Source organism: Passer domesticus, chromosome 3 (assembly GCF_036417665.1).
Source record: "Passer domesticus isolate bPasDom1 chromosome 3, bPasDom1.hap1, whole genome shotgun sequence".
Taxonomy (NCBI): Eukaryota; Metazoa; Chordata; class Aves; order Passeriformes; family Passeridae; genus Passer; species Passer domesticus.
The window spans coordinates 90,924,465-90,943,264 of NC_087476.1; the positions used below are offsets into that span (position 1 = coordinate 90,924,465).

The following is an 18,800-nucleotide window of genomic DNA, read 5'->3' on the forward strand; positions in this document are numbered from 1 at the left end:
TACTATCAATTTTTGGGAATCAAAAACCAAAAGAAAGAGCTTGCATATCACATCTACAAGAAAGTACAAATAACAGAAGATTAGTCTGCAGGAGCAATTTTTGCCTGCTGTACAAAACACTTTGTCCCTATCAAGTTTGATCTTTTATATAGAAGTGAAATACTGATAGTTTCTATAAAATTTCTTGACTTGAAGTCAGGGCTTAAATACTACCTGTTATAACAAGTCCTGTAGGCAGTGGAAAACCTGCATAAGACAATGCCCTGTACTATCACAAAATAAAAAGGCAAAAACATTAATAAGAAATTGCAAAATTATTCATTATAACAATTGCTCTTGACTCACACAAAGCTCTGATCAGACAGTTCAAAATATCAACAAACCTTCAGTTCTGGAATCTGGACCAAGAGAAGGCAGGAAAAATCTTCCAGAGGTGGGTATACACCTCTGATAAACCAGGATTGTGCCCATAAAAGCAGAGACATAAAGTGATAGAAAACCTGGCAACAGCTATTCTTAAAACCAGACTGAATCCAGGAGAAGCAGTACTGTAATGAACAATAGACCACTGAAGGACTACAAGAAGTTACTCTTGAGTTGACTTCTCAAGTAAGTCAAGTGGTGATAAAAGCATTCAGATAATAGATTTTGTATCTAATCAAAGTTAATCTGTTAATCTGTATCTGAAACAAAGTTAATCCAAGAAAGTAATTTGTTTTAAATTAGTGAAACAGTTTATTCATTTAACAAAAACTAAAGAGCATTAACCCTTCATGCTGAGTTTAAGCTTAATTACTGTTATGCTAACATACAGAGAATAATTTTGGAATGATAGTCCAGAACTAAAATACAAATGTGAAGTATTACCACCAAATTTTATCATACTTACATGTTTCTTAAAATTGTCTCAGATTATGTAAAATACATATTTTCTATTTGCAACTGTTATTTTGTAAGAAACTAATTAGAAAGGCAAATTAACCTCTACACTGGTCTTTTTTTTTCTGGTACTTCTAACATTGAAGCCTAATGGTTTCTAAGTATAAAACACCATTCGCTTTCACATTCCTTTTGGTCATTCAGAGGTGGTTGTTCTGCAAAGGCCGCCTGTATTTTGACAACAGGCTGTATCATCCAAAAAGTATGAAACACTTCATCCGCAATTTAAGCACTACCAAGTGTTTAAATCACAAGATGGAAGATCCCATTTTTCAGAAATGCAGGAGTGTATTTTGTGCAGCCACAGCTTCTTACTAGTGTTACAGACAGTAATTTGGAGGCACATACTTCGTTCTTGCAGTGAGAATGAATGCAAAATCCCTCTTTATGCTGATCATACAAACATTGGCCTATTGGTTGTCACCAGATTACCAATAACTTAAAATACAATTTTTATGAGTTATTTTGTTAGTCCAGTTCAAATCACAGTGAGGGGAAGAAATCATAACTATTGTCAAAACATGTTTCCACAGAGAGAGGGAGAGAAAGAGGATAAAGCAGGTTTCCATGGTTACCTTGTTAACCAGCCCCATTTTGCTGCTTACATGGTTTACAAACAAGCCACTACAAACAAGAAGAAATGAAATATTTATTAAGATCTACATTACAGAAAGCTCCCACCATATGTCATGTCTGTTTCAACACCTGACTGTCCAGTGGTGCCCTAAGACACACTGATATTTACTCCCTGCTGGTGCTACCAGGTACATTATATAGGACAAACCCCTACTGAATGTGCACAGAGGAAGCCCTTGACCCAAGTTCATTTACTAACATTTCATCAGTAACTTCAGTAGAAGATGATGCCTTGCCCTAAAACCAATGATAAAACTGCAGGTTTCTTGCATGTAAGTAAAAGCTCTTGCTTGGTTATCAGCTAAAACTTACTGATCATCAAAGGCTGCTCTCAAGCTCTATGCATTTCAACAGTTGCAGTTTTAATCATTTACTTCTAATAATAAGTTCTTCTTATCTGGAGTCGTCACCGTAAATGAAAGGTTAATTCTGTATAACAGCACTTTGAAGCAAAAATGTCATCTAAATCAGGTCATTTTTATTTCCTATAAAATTTAACTAGGCTTCTTATTGTCTGGGGGAAGAATTACAAGTAACTTTGTGGTACCATTAGTACAGGGAAGATTCCAGACAAGCCATCAAAAGCTCAGAAGTTCTTTATGGAGAACACAGCATGGAAAATTCTGGAGGTATTTTGGAGTTCTTGATGTTTGGATACCAACCTCATTCAGTTAAGAGGCAGCATTTGGCCTTAGGTCCTGTATGCACAGCCACCACACAGCAGCACAGCTCACTTTGGGAGTGACAGGTGACAGCAGTCCTGCAGTCCTGATCTCAACAAAAGGTGCTCATTGGAGTCATTGAATTGTTTAGTTTGTAAAAGACTCTTAGATAATCAAGTCCAATCACTGACCTAACACTGCTGAGTCCATCATCAAACCTTGTCCCTAAGAACCATGACTACATGTCTTTTAAATAACTCCAGGGAGGGTGACTCAAGCAGTACAGTACAATCTACTTACATAACATTCAGAGACAGACATTTTTTCTAAGAAGCAACATTTTTCCTGCTGTGTTGTAGCCAAAGAGTGTTCTGGAAACTTGTGTAGCTTAAACACTATCAGCCTGTCTACCATCCTACAGGCAAGCTTTTATATTTCACGGTTGCTTCATGTTTGCAAAAATTTCTGTCCATGAACACACTCTGTTAGACAATCTGTGAATTTTGCAGAGATCAGCTAATCTCTTCTCTGTGGCAGGATCAACTCTATTTAAGTTACTCTTGAACAATATTTGCCCCTGAGTTGTTGCCACACTCTGAGGGCATTCAAACAAGAACATTTACCTGAGCAAGACAAGGCCTGTTTTGAATCTCCATTTCCATTCACCTAGGAAGTATATTTTACATACACACATGTATTTCTAATATATATTTATGTATGCACACCTATACACACACACATACATATATATAAGTAACTCAAAGAATACACTACTGTTCTTTACATTCTAATGTCAGTCTTTTTTCACTGGTCAAAAAATTGAAGACAGTATTTAAAACTACTGTGCTTCACTAGCACATGTCCAATATTTAATATTTTCAGAGCAATAGTCTAATCCAGATTTGCAAAGCAATTCATTGTACCAAAATGCTAGATACATTTTAAATAATCTCTAAATCTACCACAACTGCCTCTGAAAGCACTAGCACATGGAATACTGTTATCCCTACAGCTACAGGAGATAATGTTCATTACATAGCATTAGTATTCACAAAAAAATTGTAAAGCAATATTATTGCTTATACATCCTGATTCTCTTTACATCAGTCAATTCAGAATTCTTCTATATTTAATGGGTTTTCTCAAGTTTGGGGGTTACATGATGTAACTCAGGCAAGCAAACTGCATTTTGCTGTTCACACAGAACAGAGCAGAGCAGCAGAGGATGGCTGGAAAGTGGAGTCAACTTTTTCAAGTATCTAGCTACATTGCTTGCAAGAAAGTGATAAATCTTCTCCAGGACAAAGAAAGCAAGAACTGTATGACAGCTGACAGTAAGAATTATCCTTTGGTTGCCATGACCTTAGCTCGTTTTTCAGCACTGCATAGAAGCACTGCAATTACGTTTTGGGGCTAGAATAGGAAGCCTACAGCATGTTATTTTACTCACTTATTTCAGACAGTAAGATAAATAGAAGCCTGAAACTTTTGACCCTTCATTTCTTCAAAAGCATGAAATCTATGCAATTATTTATTTGTCACCTCTAAGATGGACGTCTGCATGAAATTTTGATTCACATAGCCTAATTTCTTTAGGAGCTAGGAAAGCTGTTTCCCCTTAAATAGCACACCATAAACAACAGATATTTGCAAAGATGTTAACTTGTGTATTTTATACATGCTTTCTTGATTTTACTTGAGCTGCTTAAAAGAGCACTTTTTACTACAGTTTCCTATCTACATATACAACCCACCTAAATATATGCAACACACAGACTTTATCACATCGCTTTATTTCCTTTTTTGGCTCTAAATTCTTATCTGCGATAGGACAAGTCTAAATCCAACAGTTACTTCCTGTCCTGTTTTATCATCTGCTCTTGATGTTACATAAAGTGCTTATACTAAACATCACTGAGCTCTTATATAGCATTCTTAATCCATAGATCTCAAAGTACTTTACAAAGGATGACCATTATCCTGCTTCATCTATGAAAAGAAAAAACACGGACATCTTCAGAGTGAAATTCGGATCTCACTAAATTCCCACCATGAAGCTGGAATTGCACCTCCCATCACAGTACCACTGGTCAGCCAGAACAGCATTCATTTCTGCATGTGGATTCCAGAGCCTTCCATAACACTGGTGGGCTGTAAGCTGCACTCAAAAATTCCATACACCATTTAGGCATCAATCCAGAGAGAATACAGTTTTCAATAGGGTGTCCTATTCAGCTTGACAATCACTAAAACGCCTCCCCTCCCACACAGGTAGCACTCTTAAACACTGTACTTTACCCTTCTCCTGCTTACAGCTCTAAACACTGAACATTACCATCAGTGGTGGAAATAACTGAGTCAAGTGCTGTGCTTGAACTTTACTACTGAAATCAATATTGCTTCAGACAGATACACTGGCACCAAGGTCTGATGCTTCCACTCAGGAGTCTCAAAGTATTTTCACCTCCATTCAAACTCTAAAACTACCTGATCTAGGTGATCTACCTGAACTTGGTACGAGTTATCAGATCTCCTGCTTCATCGTTTCCTCTCCTCTTTTTGATTTGTTTCCCATGTTCTCCCTTTGCACCTTGCTCTAAGTTAGATGTCTAAACTCATACACTGCCCTAACTATAAACTCTCCTGTACCATTGAGAGAACCTGAAAACAAGTACTGGAGATAAGGACTGAAGGCAGACTGTTTACTAACAACCATGGTTTACCAGGGTATCAATCTGCTTGAAACTGCCAGATACTGCTGCAGGGCCATAAAAGAAGGATGCTCGCTCTCTACTTTAATAATGCATCTGATGATGTTATACCCAGATATCATGACATAGAAACCTTTTTAGCTTACAACTTCAGATTAAATTTAAGGGGTTATTGCTTTGGCATGCTCTATCACAACCACCTCAAATCTACTTCTAGACCCAGGCAAGGTGAAGCAAGCTGACCCTGTGCACAAACATGAGCCAAAGACCCATGATCTTCATGAAAGGATTCTGAACACTTCTGTCTCCACAACACTCCACACAATAAAGCAGCCAAGGAAGAGAAAGGCATGTGAACTTCCCTGCCCACAGGGACAAAGGGAATCATTCTGTATTCTCTGGTGCTAAGCCAGATAGGTTATTCTGAGCAGCTCTTCCTAGAAGCCTGTATGATATATGAACTCCTCTTGTCTAATCTGGTGCTTTCAGGAAGAAAAGGCACAAAAGTAAGGAGATTTTATAATAGACCGCATCTCCTAGAACGCCCATTTCCTAAAACGGGACTATCTTCCAAGAAACAGAGGGGCAGTCTGATGGACTCCCGCGTCATTCCCCAAGACGTTCTAGAGAAAGCCAAGTCCGTAGCCGGGCAGCAGCGGAACGCGCGCAGCAGCTCCCGGTGCCGGCGCTCCCGGTGCCGGCGCTCCCGGTGCCGGCGCTCCCGGTGCCGGCGCTCCCGGTGCCGGCGCTCCCGGTGCCGGCGCTCCCGGAGCGCCCCCCGGCGGCAGCGGCGCCGCTCCTGCCCGGCACCGCCGCTCCCGAGCCTTGCCCCGGGGCCGGAGCCGCCAGCAGAGAGCGAGAAGGCACGGGCACGGAGGGATTCATTTTGTCCCGCACGCGGCAGGAACACAGGGCGGGAGGCTCGACACACGGCGCGGGGATGGACAGCAAGCTCAGAGCAGCAGCGGGGCCGGCAACAAAGATTCAGCCTGAGGCGTGTGCTGGCTGCGATGTCATTTACTGAGCCGCATACAACTGATTTACCAGAAGCTGGAGTAGAAAAGAGTGCTCTTTTCATTCTATTTTTTTCTCGCTCTGGTCTGCATCTTAACAATTCTACTTTGAAGAGCATGTGGGTTTCTGCAACACATCTAAAACAGAACAACTTTGAGACTGAAGTTTATACCAGCCCCATCCTCCTATATAGAAGCTGTAATCATGTATCTTAGCATGCTAAAGTACAAATATGGACCACAAGAAGAAAAAAAAAACAACGTTAAAAGGGTAAAAGGCAAAAGAATTAAGCAGAAAGCAAATAAAATTAGATTTCTGTAAACTTATACTCTAGGTGATACGAAAATTTACACATGCTTTGCTTCAACTAGAAGTGCTTGGTGGAAGTTGATACAATACATAAAAATATAAGACGCAAAGTCCCTCAGACTGAAATCACATGTAAACTCCAGCCAAATTCTGACACTTAGGGACAAAAGGTTCCTGTGACATAACGTCCTGGACTACACAAAGAATAAATTCAGAATCCTTAAAATCAGAGGTGGTTCAAGATTGCTGGACACACACTTTCTTCCAACACACTGAAATGCAATCTTTGATGCAGCTCTGTTAAAATACTCAGAAAAATTATTTAAAAGTAGCATGAGCTGAATCTTTAAATATTTCATGTTTCACAGTGTATTTCTTACTCATAGATAGTAATTCAAACACTCTGCAACAAAAATAACAAACTGTTTTAATTCACAGTTGCAACACATAAACATGATGAGATCTGTACATTGTTAATCCCAACTTCCCCACTCCAACAGTTTAAGTTAAATGTCACATTTACATAACATTTACATAAAGATTCCGTTTTGTTTATACAAACCCTAGCCTTATTTTTGCAACATGCTCAATGCTAATTCATTATAGAACAACAGATTGTTTGCTGTTTTAAAAAAATTAAAAGGTTTCATTCTGAGAAGGTGTTTGAGAGACTGCAATTCCTTTGAAGCAATTTAGCACTTAGTCTTTGTTACTATTTCATCAAGTTTTTAAGGTTGGCTTGTTTTAAAACAAACAAGGTATTTTGGACACTGTCCGACTCTAAGACACCTCAATTTTACACGTCATGGTCACTTGTACAGTTCACATTTGTGCTCACTACACACACAGGAGAACAGTCACAGAGCCTCCCAATGCAAACCACAGGAATTTAATTATAGACCTGGTCTAAAGATTTTTGAAGATTCCAAGTACTATCTAGCTTGTTGGTTTTTACTAAGGTTTTTTTGTTTTCTTTTTATTAATACCACTTTGCTCTTATCTCTGCCTTCAACAGGAACACATTTAGCTCAGTGCTGACCCATTCAAAAATTATAAACAACAGCAAATATTGCAAAACTTCCAATGCATCTGAAAGCAGAGCGCACAGGGGTCTGCAATACAGCTGGATGTAACTGCAGTATTTTATAAAAAGAGCTATATTTTTTTTCTCCATGCAGAGGTCTCTATGGATGGATTAGCTGCTATTCTCTTCTGTTTTAAAACTTTAAAATTATTTTTGCAGAAATCCTAAGGCCTCATATTGAAAGGAAGAAAAAATTCTCTAAGCTAACACCAGTAACTCTTCACATCAATAATTGCTTTAACCTTAAAATTATGTATAAATTAGACATGAAGCTAATTCAATCTCATCTACTGATTATTACAATTGTTTTTATTACCAACAAGACTACATATTTAGGTTTAATATACGCTAACATTCAAAAAATTTCAAGTAAGTCCCTACAAAAGCTGTCTCCAACACATCACACCACATCTACATCACAATATTCCCAAATATGGGAAGAATCGCCTTTTGTTCCTCTTAGCTCCTTGGCGTTATTTCAGCGGGCTTTCTTTTGCAAAGGGTTGTTTTTGTAACACAACCTGGAAACAGCCCATTTCTGTGTTACTCTGCTCCAGAACCTTGTATCACAAGTGGACACCCTTGAAAATGCTGCGTCTGCCATCTCCACTGGCTTTACCTGCACTGTTCCAGAGGAGTACAAAGATCCCAGGAATTCAAGACTAGTGAATACTTACTCATACCCTGCAAGTCTCCTTGCCTTGCTTATAGGCTAGGAATTGGAGGCAGAAAATGACCAAAAAGAGAACTCAAGTACAGCAGTTACACATATTCCACACCCAGTGGTCCTACCTGACAAGACAAACAAATTAGCACTGCTGGATCCTTCCCCAGGAAGCCTATCAGTAGATTTAAGTGGAATGATGCAGTGCATCACAAGCAGCATTAGCAGTTTTTACTGGCTACGTTACTTTTATGATTACAGTTTTCCTTCATCCAGACACATTTCTGTTCACTCAATACTATTGTATAAGCACTGATCCAAGGGAGAAAAATGAGATGGATACATAAAATTGTCATAGATCACAGGTTATACTGAAGAAGAGTATTTTTTTTTATTCAGTAGGTCTCCCATTGACACAGGTACACATAAGAGTCAAATAGAGCTGCTCCAACCAGTCATCCAGGACTCTCAGGGAAACCAGTACAAAGCTCTGGCAATATTGGTTAGGATTAACCTTATTTGGAATAGACCAGCAAAATCCATACAATGCAGAAATTGTTCTATAGAGCACCTGAAGGAAGGTGAGTGCAGCACTGTGGCCATATTTTATGGCAAAAGGCTGATTAAAATGTCAGCCTGAAAAAAGAAGTTCCAAGGGTAAAAACTACTAAGGAACTATGAGGTGATGGCACAGGATGACAAAGTCGGTGTATTTGTATCCACACCACCTATGAGAAACGAGAGGCCTGTTGGTATGAAGGACCTCCAGAAGCACACACAGATTTTTTTCGTTCTAGGGAAAACATTGTGGTTTGCTTCAGAAGACAGCTTGGGCACACACTGTTGTGAGAGTTGGGATGTTCATCTGAGAGAAGGCTCTAGAGAGACCTTACTGCAACCCTTCAAGACTTAAAGGGGACTTAGAAGAAAGATGGGGACAGATTGTTGAATAAAGCCTTCTGCAACTGGGCAAGGCATAATGGCTTCTAGCTAAAAGAGGGTAGATTCAAACAGACTGAAGGAAGAAATCTTTTATTACAACGAGGGTGATGAAACACTGGAACAAGTTGCTCAGAGAGGCAGTAGATGCCTCATGTGTGGAAATATTTGAGGTCAAGTTGGACAGAGCCCTGAGCAACCTGACCTAGTTGAAGCCATACCTGCTCATTGCAGGGTAGGATGGGCTAGGCAATCCTTAATGGCCCCTTAGAACAAAAACTACTGTATGATTCTATGACTGCTGTGTATGCTTTAAGGCTCACTAGGTATCCAGGAGTGAACCAAAAAGTCAAATCTCTTGACAAAACAAAGAAAAAAGAATGCATCCTTGGGATAGCTAGCACTTTCAAAGACAGAGGTGTCTATCCATATGACTTTATCAATGCTGCTGGAGAAAAGTGGAATCTCATTAATACTGTGCTGTCTAGCCCAGTATACCATCAATGGTATTTTATGAGCAGCTACATTCAAAAGAGCAGCAGATATGGAATAGCATTAGCAGCGGCATTTGGTTCCCAAGAGAGGGCCATGTGCTACACTGAACCTCACATAGAATCTGTGTCCAGCTGTTGGAGCCAAGAATCACCACTGAGCTTACCTAGCAATGGAGTTAGAGAACTGCTGCAGCGTATGTTGACCTTCCAAGACCTGTGTGCATTAAAGAGGAAGGGGAAGCTCAGAAGTTTGGGGGTTGTGGAAACTTTTGGGTGTGTTGGGTTCTTTTGGTCAGTTGTTTTTGTGGTTTGTTTTGGTTTTTTTTTTTTTTTTATACCTTGATAAAAGGCTTGGGTTTCTTTTAAGCAGGTCTGCTTGGGTTTCTTTTAAGCAGGAGCACAAATTTCTTTGGCTCGAAGATGTGGGATCCCATGGGATTCCACAGCAAACTAATACAGGAGTTGAGCCAGATGATGAACAGATTTTTCCATTTCTTCTTTCATAATCATACCTTAGTTAGAACCATAACCCTCTCTTTCACCATGGGATCATTCTGCCCTTACACAGGTGTCCTTTCCCTAAATAAAAATTAGCAGAGGTCACAACACAGTAGATTTTGATCCTAGAGGCAAACCATGCCATGCTTTACCTGAGAAAACTAAAAAAGTCGGTGATTTCCAAGTTGTGTGTTCAGAGTACCTTTGCACCCAGGATTAAGCTAACCTAAATAACCTGCAACTCTAAACAAGCTAAAGTAATTGCAAACCATGGGGTGAGCTGAGAGCACTGCTAACAGATGGATGCCTTTTGGAGACACTGGGGGTGCGTAGTCCTGCAGCTCTCTTCAAAGCCAGATCTGTACTGAAATGAGTATGATTCACACTTTTTCAAAGGCTCAGCAGAGCTGAAAGCATAGAGATTTTTCAAAAGAATCATGCCTGCAGGAACTGTCATTCTTTCCCACTGTCTTCATCAGTGCTGTCCTAAAGGAAGTACTGTTTGGCATCAGGACTGTAAATATTCCCACAAGTTAACAATTTTATTTCATCCAATGCCCTGTTCTCAGCACTGGATGAAATGCCTAGATAAAATAGCTTCAGTGAGCAAAGAGCAACAGGCAGCCTCTCTTACGCTTTCTCCTCTAAACTGCTATGCTAAAGGCTATTTCTACATATTTTTAACTCTGCAAATACACCTATTGCTCCATTCTGAGAATGCTTTGAGTTAGAAGAAAAAGGGTTGTTTTTCCTGAAGTCATATTGGAAAAATATTACTACATTTGTATAGTACTGATGCGATTTAAATACATGATTAATAATTTTGGTAATTCTAAAGTAGTAACAAATAGGCTCTTTCACATCATTGTGTGAAAATATTGGGAAAATAACCTTTCAAGTACAGTAGTATATTTTCCATTACTACTACCAAACCCCAGTTTTCATCAAAAAAGTACTGATCCTTCCCTGGTGAGTTTCCAGGATCCCTGCTTCAAATATAATGGTATAGCTAACAAATGTTCAAAACCCAGATCCCCACATACTCACTTGCACTTTACTTTCACAAATATAAGTTCCATGATACCACTTGATTTCAGCTTGCAAGCAGTGATTAAAAATCTGGTCCCAGAATCCAGTTCAGTCCGAGTCACAGCACATTATCAGCCATTACAGTATATGTACCTATCCATAGTGCATTTGAAAATACAAGATTTTTATTCTTTTCCAAGCTATCTTAGAATAGTATCAGAAGCACAATTCAAGACATAGATGGTGGAAAATTATTTTCCATTAATGCTTTACTAAGAACACAGAAAAACCCTGTGTAGTTGTAATTCTCTGTAATATTTTGTGTCATGCTTCACTTGGGGAAGCCACTGACTCTGTATACCAGGCCAACAGTACATACAGTCCTAGTTCCTTCAATCAGCATTTAATTAGGCAGATCATCCTTTTAGCAGAGACTATTTTTAGTTTTTTTGGCCCTGCACTTTGAATTTGCAAGTGTCATACTGAGTTCCCTGTTCCACGGCAGGGTCAAGCCATCATACTGAAAATAATATAATTTCTTTTTCATTTCAAATCCCACCTCATAGACTTTCAATGCTTCCTGCAACTCAGGTTTTTTTGGGTTGAGGTTTTTTCTTTCCTACTGTTTTATTTCACACGGCAATGAAAACTGTGAATAGAACAGTATAACATGTATGACAGATACTTTATTAACACGGGAGATGAACTGCAAGTTCTCAGGAGCAGAGACTGTCTAGGCAAAAAAAGGCAGTAACTTTCAAAAATTCACAAGGCAGACCTACAGAAGAGACGGAAGATACTAACACCAAGTCTGTTTCCCACTCCAAAGACACTCACTAAAAGGCTTTTTTTTTGGTTTTTGGGTTTGTAAGATTTTTTGGGTGGGTTTTTTGGGTTTTTTTTGTTTGTTTTTTTGTTTTGTTTTGTTTTTTTGTTGTTGTTGTTGTTTTGGGGTTTTTTTTGTTTTGTTGTTTTTGTTTTGTTTAGGAAACAACAAGCAAAACTCAATCTGGTACAACAGAAGAGAAAATTCTTTCCTCCTTAGCAACACAGTTACAGAGAGAGCAGATGAAGTAGTTAACAGAGTAAATAGAGGTAGGTAACAGGCTGAAAATGTCTAGGCTAAGGTTAGAAGAGGAACCGCACAGGACACAGCTGGCTTCGAAAAAAGTCATACATGAGTCAAAGATGACATTCAACTCATGCCAATTTGCAGTCCAGGATCACACAAACATACAATTAAATACAGCATCTCCTTGGGAGGTAAAGCAATGCTCTATGAGAGAACAACATCTTACTACACTCCTTGTATGAAGTAAATGAAAATACTTTATAGCAGAAGCATTACCAGCATCTCAAACTTAGTACATCAGTGCTTACCATGATTCCACTCTTGGTTAAGTAGCTGCATGCACTCCCAGACCACCTTCTTGGATACTCTACTTCTTTTATAAAGTAGCATCTTTAAAACCATGTTTCAATATGATGATTACAATTTCTTATAGAATTATTTACAAACAAAATCTGCTCGTCAAAATATAGATGTAAGTAATTTTGTAGAACTGATACCAGAATTTATATAATCAGTTGTCTAATAACTCTAAAACAGAAGTTCATTCAGCAATATTGACACAATGCCTTTTTTAAGGGAGCTATCTGTTAAACATTGTAATGTTACATAGAAAGAAATACACAAAGTCTACAGCTCAAAGGTTATGAGAAGCGGGTTGGCCTGTGCAACCTTAAAACAAACCAAATTTTCCTTGTGACCTAGGCTGGTAGGATCTCATATCTGGTGCCAAAAACTTCTGCATTAAAGCTACAAGGCCTCATGTGTGAAGGCTTAAGACAGTCTTTATCCAGGAAATATGACAAAGTAGCCTAAAAAAAAAGAGTCCAGCAGCAAAGCCAACTCAAGGAAAGGCTGACACCACCTGATCCTTATGGTGGGACCCAAACAGCATACTCTGGCTCATACATACTGGATTAATTCTTCCAAGGTAAGAGTTCTTCACTGATAGACATTGCAGTGGATGAAATAAGTGATAGAATTAATTCTCTAAGTGCCCAAAGACCACAGAAAAATTCATCCTTCACAGTACCCACTACACTTCTTTGTAAAGATCAATAGGTATTGTATTAAAAATGAAGGCAAACACATTCTTGGTAAACATCCGTGACTTTGGTCACACAAAAACTCTAAACAGCAAAAATAGTTTCTCAGTGTAAAATTCAAATGCATTAACCTCCCTTTTCTTGCTGAAGTGCCCTTCTTTAATTGCTTCATCTCTCTAAATATCATCAACTAAAGCACTCAAACAATGACTCCGCTTTCCTTATTCATCTTCAGAACAGTCCATTGCACACATTGAATAAATTGGTTTTTCTTTTGAGAATATATGACCCCCCTCCACATTCCAAATTTTCTATAAACTTCAAGCCCTTCTTAAAAGGTATAAAGGTACTAAAGTTACCAGTGGAAAAGAGTTTTTTTTAAAGCTCGTCTTCAGCACAAGAAAAACTAAGATTTTCACAGCTACTGAAATTTCTTGAGTCATATTTTTCTGAAGAAGTTCATTAGAGAGTCACACTGGGTAGATAGCCAAGACAAATAGTTAAAGTCTTTCAAACTAAAAAATCAACAGAAGACAAAAGAAGAACTTACCATAGAAAGTATAAAGTAACACTGAATTCACATAGTGATTTCTAGTTATAACAAAAGAAATGGTTTTTAACATTTTTGCTTTGTTTCCTTCACAGCAGCTAGTAAAGGGCTGTGTTTTGCATTTGTGCTGAAAACAGTGTTGCTGAAAACACAGGGATGTTTCTGTTACTGCAGAGCAGCACTTACACACAGTCAAGGCCTGTTTTGCTCCTCACAGACTGGGGGGATGCACAAGGGCGAGAGGGAGGGGACACAGTCAGGACAGGTGACCCCAAGGGATATGCCACACCATATAGTGTCACACTTGGCATACCAAGCTGGGAAAGAAGGAGGCAGTGGAGGAATGTCCCAACGTTTGTCTTCCCAAGTCACCATTATACACAATGGAGTGAAGGAGTTCCTTGTTTTGCTTTGTCTGTGTGTGACTCGGCTCTTAATTTCCCTATTAAACCATTAATGCCATCCCACAACTCTTCTCAGTTTTATCCTTCCAGTTCTCCCCCCACCATCCCACTGCAGGGAGTGAACGTGCATGGGGCCTGGCTGACAGCTGAGGTTAAACCCCAGCAATATGGGAGTGCAATTCAAAGTAAGTATTAGCTTACCTGACCAGAAAGCGATGCAGCCCGACATCAAAACTTCTGTAAGAAAAAAAAAAAAATCAGCCAAATTTTAATTATTAAAAAATATTACTCTGTTGAGTATTGTACAAACATTGTGTTTCAAAACAATAATACCAAATATAAAGTTACTAGAATTGATGAAACAAAGAGTAAAAGTGTAACACACAATTTCCTTTCTGTGATGATGTGTGAAATTTGAGATGATGATCATATGAAAATATTTAGGTGCATGTTATAAAGCTCATAAATCTCATGTTGGAGTATTTATTCAATAAAGTATTAACATTCAGAATATTACAACACACATAAAGCATAAAATATGTATCTACTCTTACTGGAAATAATGCAAACATCCTAGTCGCCAGCACATTTTCTATTATATGCAAGTAGATCCTCTGTGTATAACTGCTGTGGAATCTCTTTCCCCTTTTCTACTCTGTACTGCAGTAAAATGCAAGGGACTGCCATGAGTTCTCCCCACAATAAAGAATCGTCAAAAACACCCCTTATGTCTCCTTCAAGTATAGAATTTCCGAGAAGCAGACCTTGCAAGTGTGTTCCATTCACATCAGTAAGGAAATTAACTTTGAGGACTTTTGACAGTAAGTACAAGTTAGATCACATTAAATTACAAGAACCATGTCTGAAATCTTCAGCCCAAACAACATACATTGACAGTAGCTGTCAGCATTTCTTCCCTTTTCCGGTTCCTCCATTCCTAAGATAACTCAGGAGAACCAAGCTCAAGAACAATGCACTAGCAAATCCTTGACACTACAGGAAGGTATCTGCTGATTTGAGACATTAACTAATATCTGAAGTATGTGCCAGCCTTATGGGACTATCCATATAATCCCAGATTAGCTGTGTGCATTATGTCACAAATGGAAAATGCAAGTGTCATATTCCCAGTACTGGTCTTGCTCTGGAATGGGCTTATATTTCACATACACAGAAAACATTCTAGCATACACTAAGCCTTTGAGTATTCTGTTCCAAAAAACCTAATTGATCATTTTGAGTACAACACAGTTTTATTGTGCTTGCTGTGTGCTGCTTTCTAACTGAAAGAGCAAGAGAAATCATCAGATAGTTAATGGCATCCTGATAACAGCAGACAGATAACGAGCTGCAGAAATTCCACCAGTTAACAGGGAACAAAATTCCACTTGTTCAGCAGGGTAGAGAGGAGAGCAATGAATTTCTCACCGAAAAGCTGTCTTGCAACAGAAAAACATCCTGTCAGAAACATGTATCTAGTCATCATTAAATCTGTATTTTTTATAACCCCTTCCTGAAATAATTCTTTTTATATTATTGTTATATTACTGTGCAATTAAACTGCTTGAAGTGCATCCAGTTATCTTTCTGCATTCCTCTTGCCTGGTACATACTGTTTTGGCTCCCTCTCTTCACTAAAATATTCTGTACAGACAGTTTTCTGTACTGGAGCTGGACACAGTCTGTATTTTTACCTCTGAAAACCTTTTCTTCCTAGGACATTCACAATGTTTGTGCTGGGAAGGGGAGAAGAAACTTGCACAGTTTCAGGAGAGAGCTGTATGCTAAACAGCCCTCTTGCACATCTTCAGCCAGGCTGATCTTTTCAAGTTCTCCCAGCTACTCTCCATGGCAATCACCAAACCTGCTACAGTCACACACAGAGCTTCTTGTGGCCAGGGATGTGGAATATAAAAATATCACTATTTTTGAAAATGAACCAAAAGCCAAAGGACATGGCTTACCAAAAGCAGGAAAAATGAATGGTCCTGCTAACTTAAGATACCAGAGCTGAAGGAGATTGGGGTGGACAAAGCTGAGGCAGAGTGGGTTCAGACAGGGAAACAAGACAGTTAGCTGTAGATGCCATGACATGCTACCTTTTTCCCCTCATTCTTCACTCTTTCCAAAACATAATTTAAAAAGCATATATATATTTATATAAAACATATGTCTAAAACACTTGCTATTAGAAAAGTTTTGTAAGTTTATTTCATAGGGGATTTAGCTATTGGATATTTTGTGGAAATATGTTTAATAAGTATTAAAAATAAACATGCATAGAACCAATTTATTAGAATAAATTACAAGAAGGAAAAATTATCAGAGCCTCACTAGATATAATTCAGAATACACAGACAGGGCCCATTATTCCTCAGTTGATACATTCCAACAGTCTACCCAAGATCCTGAATTCTGAACAGTGTAAGCAGTTATTTAAGATATAACTACACTATGACCAACAGAATTCTAAGCAGCATGAGCAGTTCTTTAAGATACACTACGACCAACAGAGTTTTGACATTATACAGCATTGTCTGAGTGTGCAGTTAGACCTTAAAGACACTTTGAGACAGTATCATTGATTAGTTCCAAGAGCAAGAATATCAAGGCTGAACAAATTATAAACAGGAGAAATGCTTGCATTACTGGTTGCATAACTATGGATATTGTCTACAGACAACTGGGATAATGAATAGAAACATTGTGCATGGCAAAAACACTGAAAGAAATAATTATGGGAGACTGGTTTTGACAAAATATTACTACAGACGCTTTACTATTTTTCTTGTTCATATTTAAATACATACTGCAGTTAAGTCCACAAGTAAAGTGAAAATACAGTGAAGCAGCAATGGAAACAGATCTAGCAATGCAATTAATCCCTCCATTCTCAGATGGAAATGTTAAAAAGAGGTAAAAGAGGGTTTGTACAGCAGTGTTAAGGCTGCAACTTGGGGTGAAATAAGCAATTTCATTAAATGAAAAAAGAACAAATAATCACAATGTATTTGCATTAAAATTTCATAGTGATCCCTTCAACAGAGGACTCCACCCATTAGGCATGGCAGTGTCCCCCACAATCAGCACACAATTAGACCTGCCATTATGCACACTGACAGAATTATCTACTGCCTATAAAAGATCCCCATATTTAATTTGATATTAAAACAAAGTTTATAACCAACTTCACACAACTTGTTAAATCCTGAAGTTTTCTGCAAAATACAGGATTTAGCTGGTAGTTCTTGCAATTTAGAGTGCCTCAGTTATGTAAGTTTCAGAAATGCCTCAGTTATGTAAGTTTCAGAAATCCTATAATGAGCATAATTTTTCAAAATAGACATTTTCATTAGAATCTAAAATAACAAGAGAAAGGATATCCTCAACTATATGAGTAAAAAATTATTTACCAGTTAAATTCTCTACACTGCTCAAATGTCAATAGCTATATAATTCAAATTTTGGAGAAATAAATAAAATCTAGTTTATCAAAACAGCAATGGTCTTAGAACAAAGCAAAATTTTAAGCACATAGCATGCAGTGGATTGTTTATAATCCCACTTTCCACAAAGCTGTGCCGTACTTCAGCTGAAGTCTAAATGCTGGTTCCTCAAAATAAAAATTGTGTGAGCCTCTAGTACACAGCTTTTATATTCAATCAAGTATGCCAGCCTATTGTATTTAAGGACTTGCCTAAATGAAAACTGTTACTCATTAGCTGTGTTAGGGACTACAGTTCACAATTCCAGTAGGATGACTAAGGGACCCTGATCTCATAAGGATTGATTGTGAGATCTCGTTCCCAAGGATTTACAATTATATAAAAAAATGTAAATACTGAACATATGCCAAGATTACTAGAATCAAAGTTAAGTCAGTTACTAGAGCCATATTTTATGAAACCAATTCAAATAACGTCAATTGCCCAACTCTAATTTTGTGCATCCATATTTTTAAGCCATGTGCTGAAGAGAAACCAGTACAGCTTTATCTCCTGTCAGTTCTGCCTCATGACTGCTGGGCTGCACACTACTCCTGGAAACAAAATACAGCACAGTGTGCAGCATAATCTGGGAAGTATTTGGCTAACCATGGACTTCAGAAAGATGTTCACTGCAAGCAGTCACATCAGCACTCAAAATTAGATAGTAGACTGGTTCTTACTTTGGGCCCTACCTTCAGAGGAATAGACCTATGTAGATAGTTTGCCATTTGTTTAAAAAAAAAAAATAATTAAAAAATAGTAATGGAGACAGAGACAGGCAACTGTGACACTGTGTACTCAGAAACTGCATTGCATTGTAGACAGAAATATCCCAGACACCTTGAAAACAGTCATGTTGCCACTGAACATAAACAATTCTGAATGCAGAAAGGAATGGTGTAATTTCTATAAGCAGGACAGGAGCAAACAATATAATTACACTTAAATCTCTCCAAATCAGCCTGGTTGCCATTTATGGCAGTGATGAAATCCAACAAGTGGGTTATTTATTACAGCTTTGGTACTCTGGGTATTCAACACCTCTTTAAAAAAGCATTGTAGGTGCTGCAATGTTTCAACAACAGTTCTTGGCCCTTTCTTTAAAATGTGGCTGAACTTGACACTAGGAAGTCAAACTCATTCCCATACCCTCAGAGTAGCCTGTCCTATTGAATTGCAGAATTGTTTCCAAGACTAGCACTTCCATTAGCTCTTTGCAAATAAATGTGGCATTTAGCCAGTGAGCTGCTGACCAAGAGTCTCT

The 18,800-nt window shown here is 38.3% G+C and overlaps 1 protein-coding gene across 2 annotated transcripts in view; it reads right to left on the bottom strand.

The window, feature by feature from the left end:
• HHAT (hedgehog acyltransferase) overlaps window positions 1-18,800 on the bottom strand; it is a 146,666-nt gene that overhangs the window by 99,578 nt on the left and 28,288 nt on the right. For both annotated transcript variants that reach the window (XM_064414328.1, XM_064414329.1), the window contains exon 9: window positions 14,250-14,285. In XM_064414328.1, coding sequence (XP_064270398.1) covers window positions 14,250-14,285 — 36 coding nt within the window. The remainder of the gene's footprint in view (window positions 1-14,249; window positions 14,286-18,800) is intronic.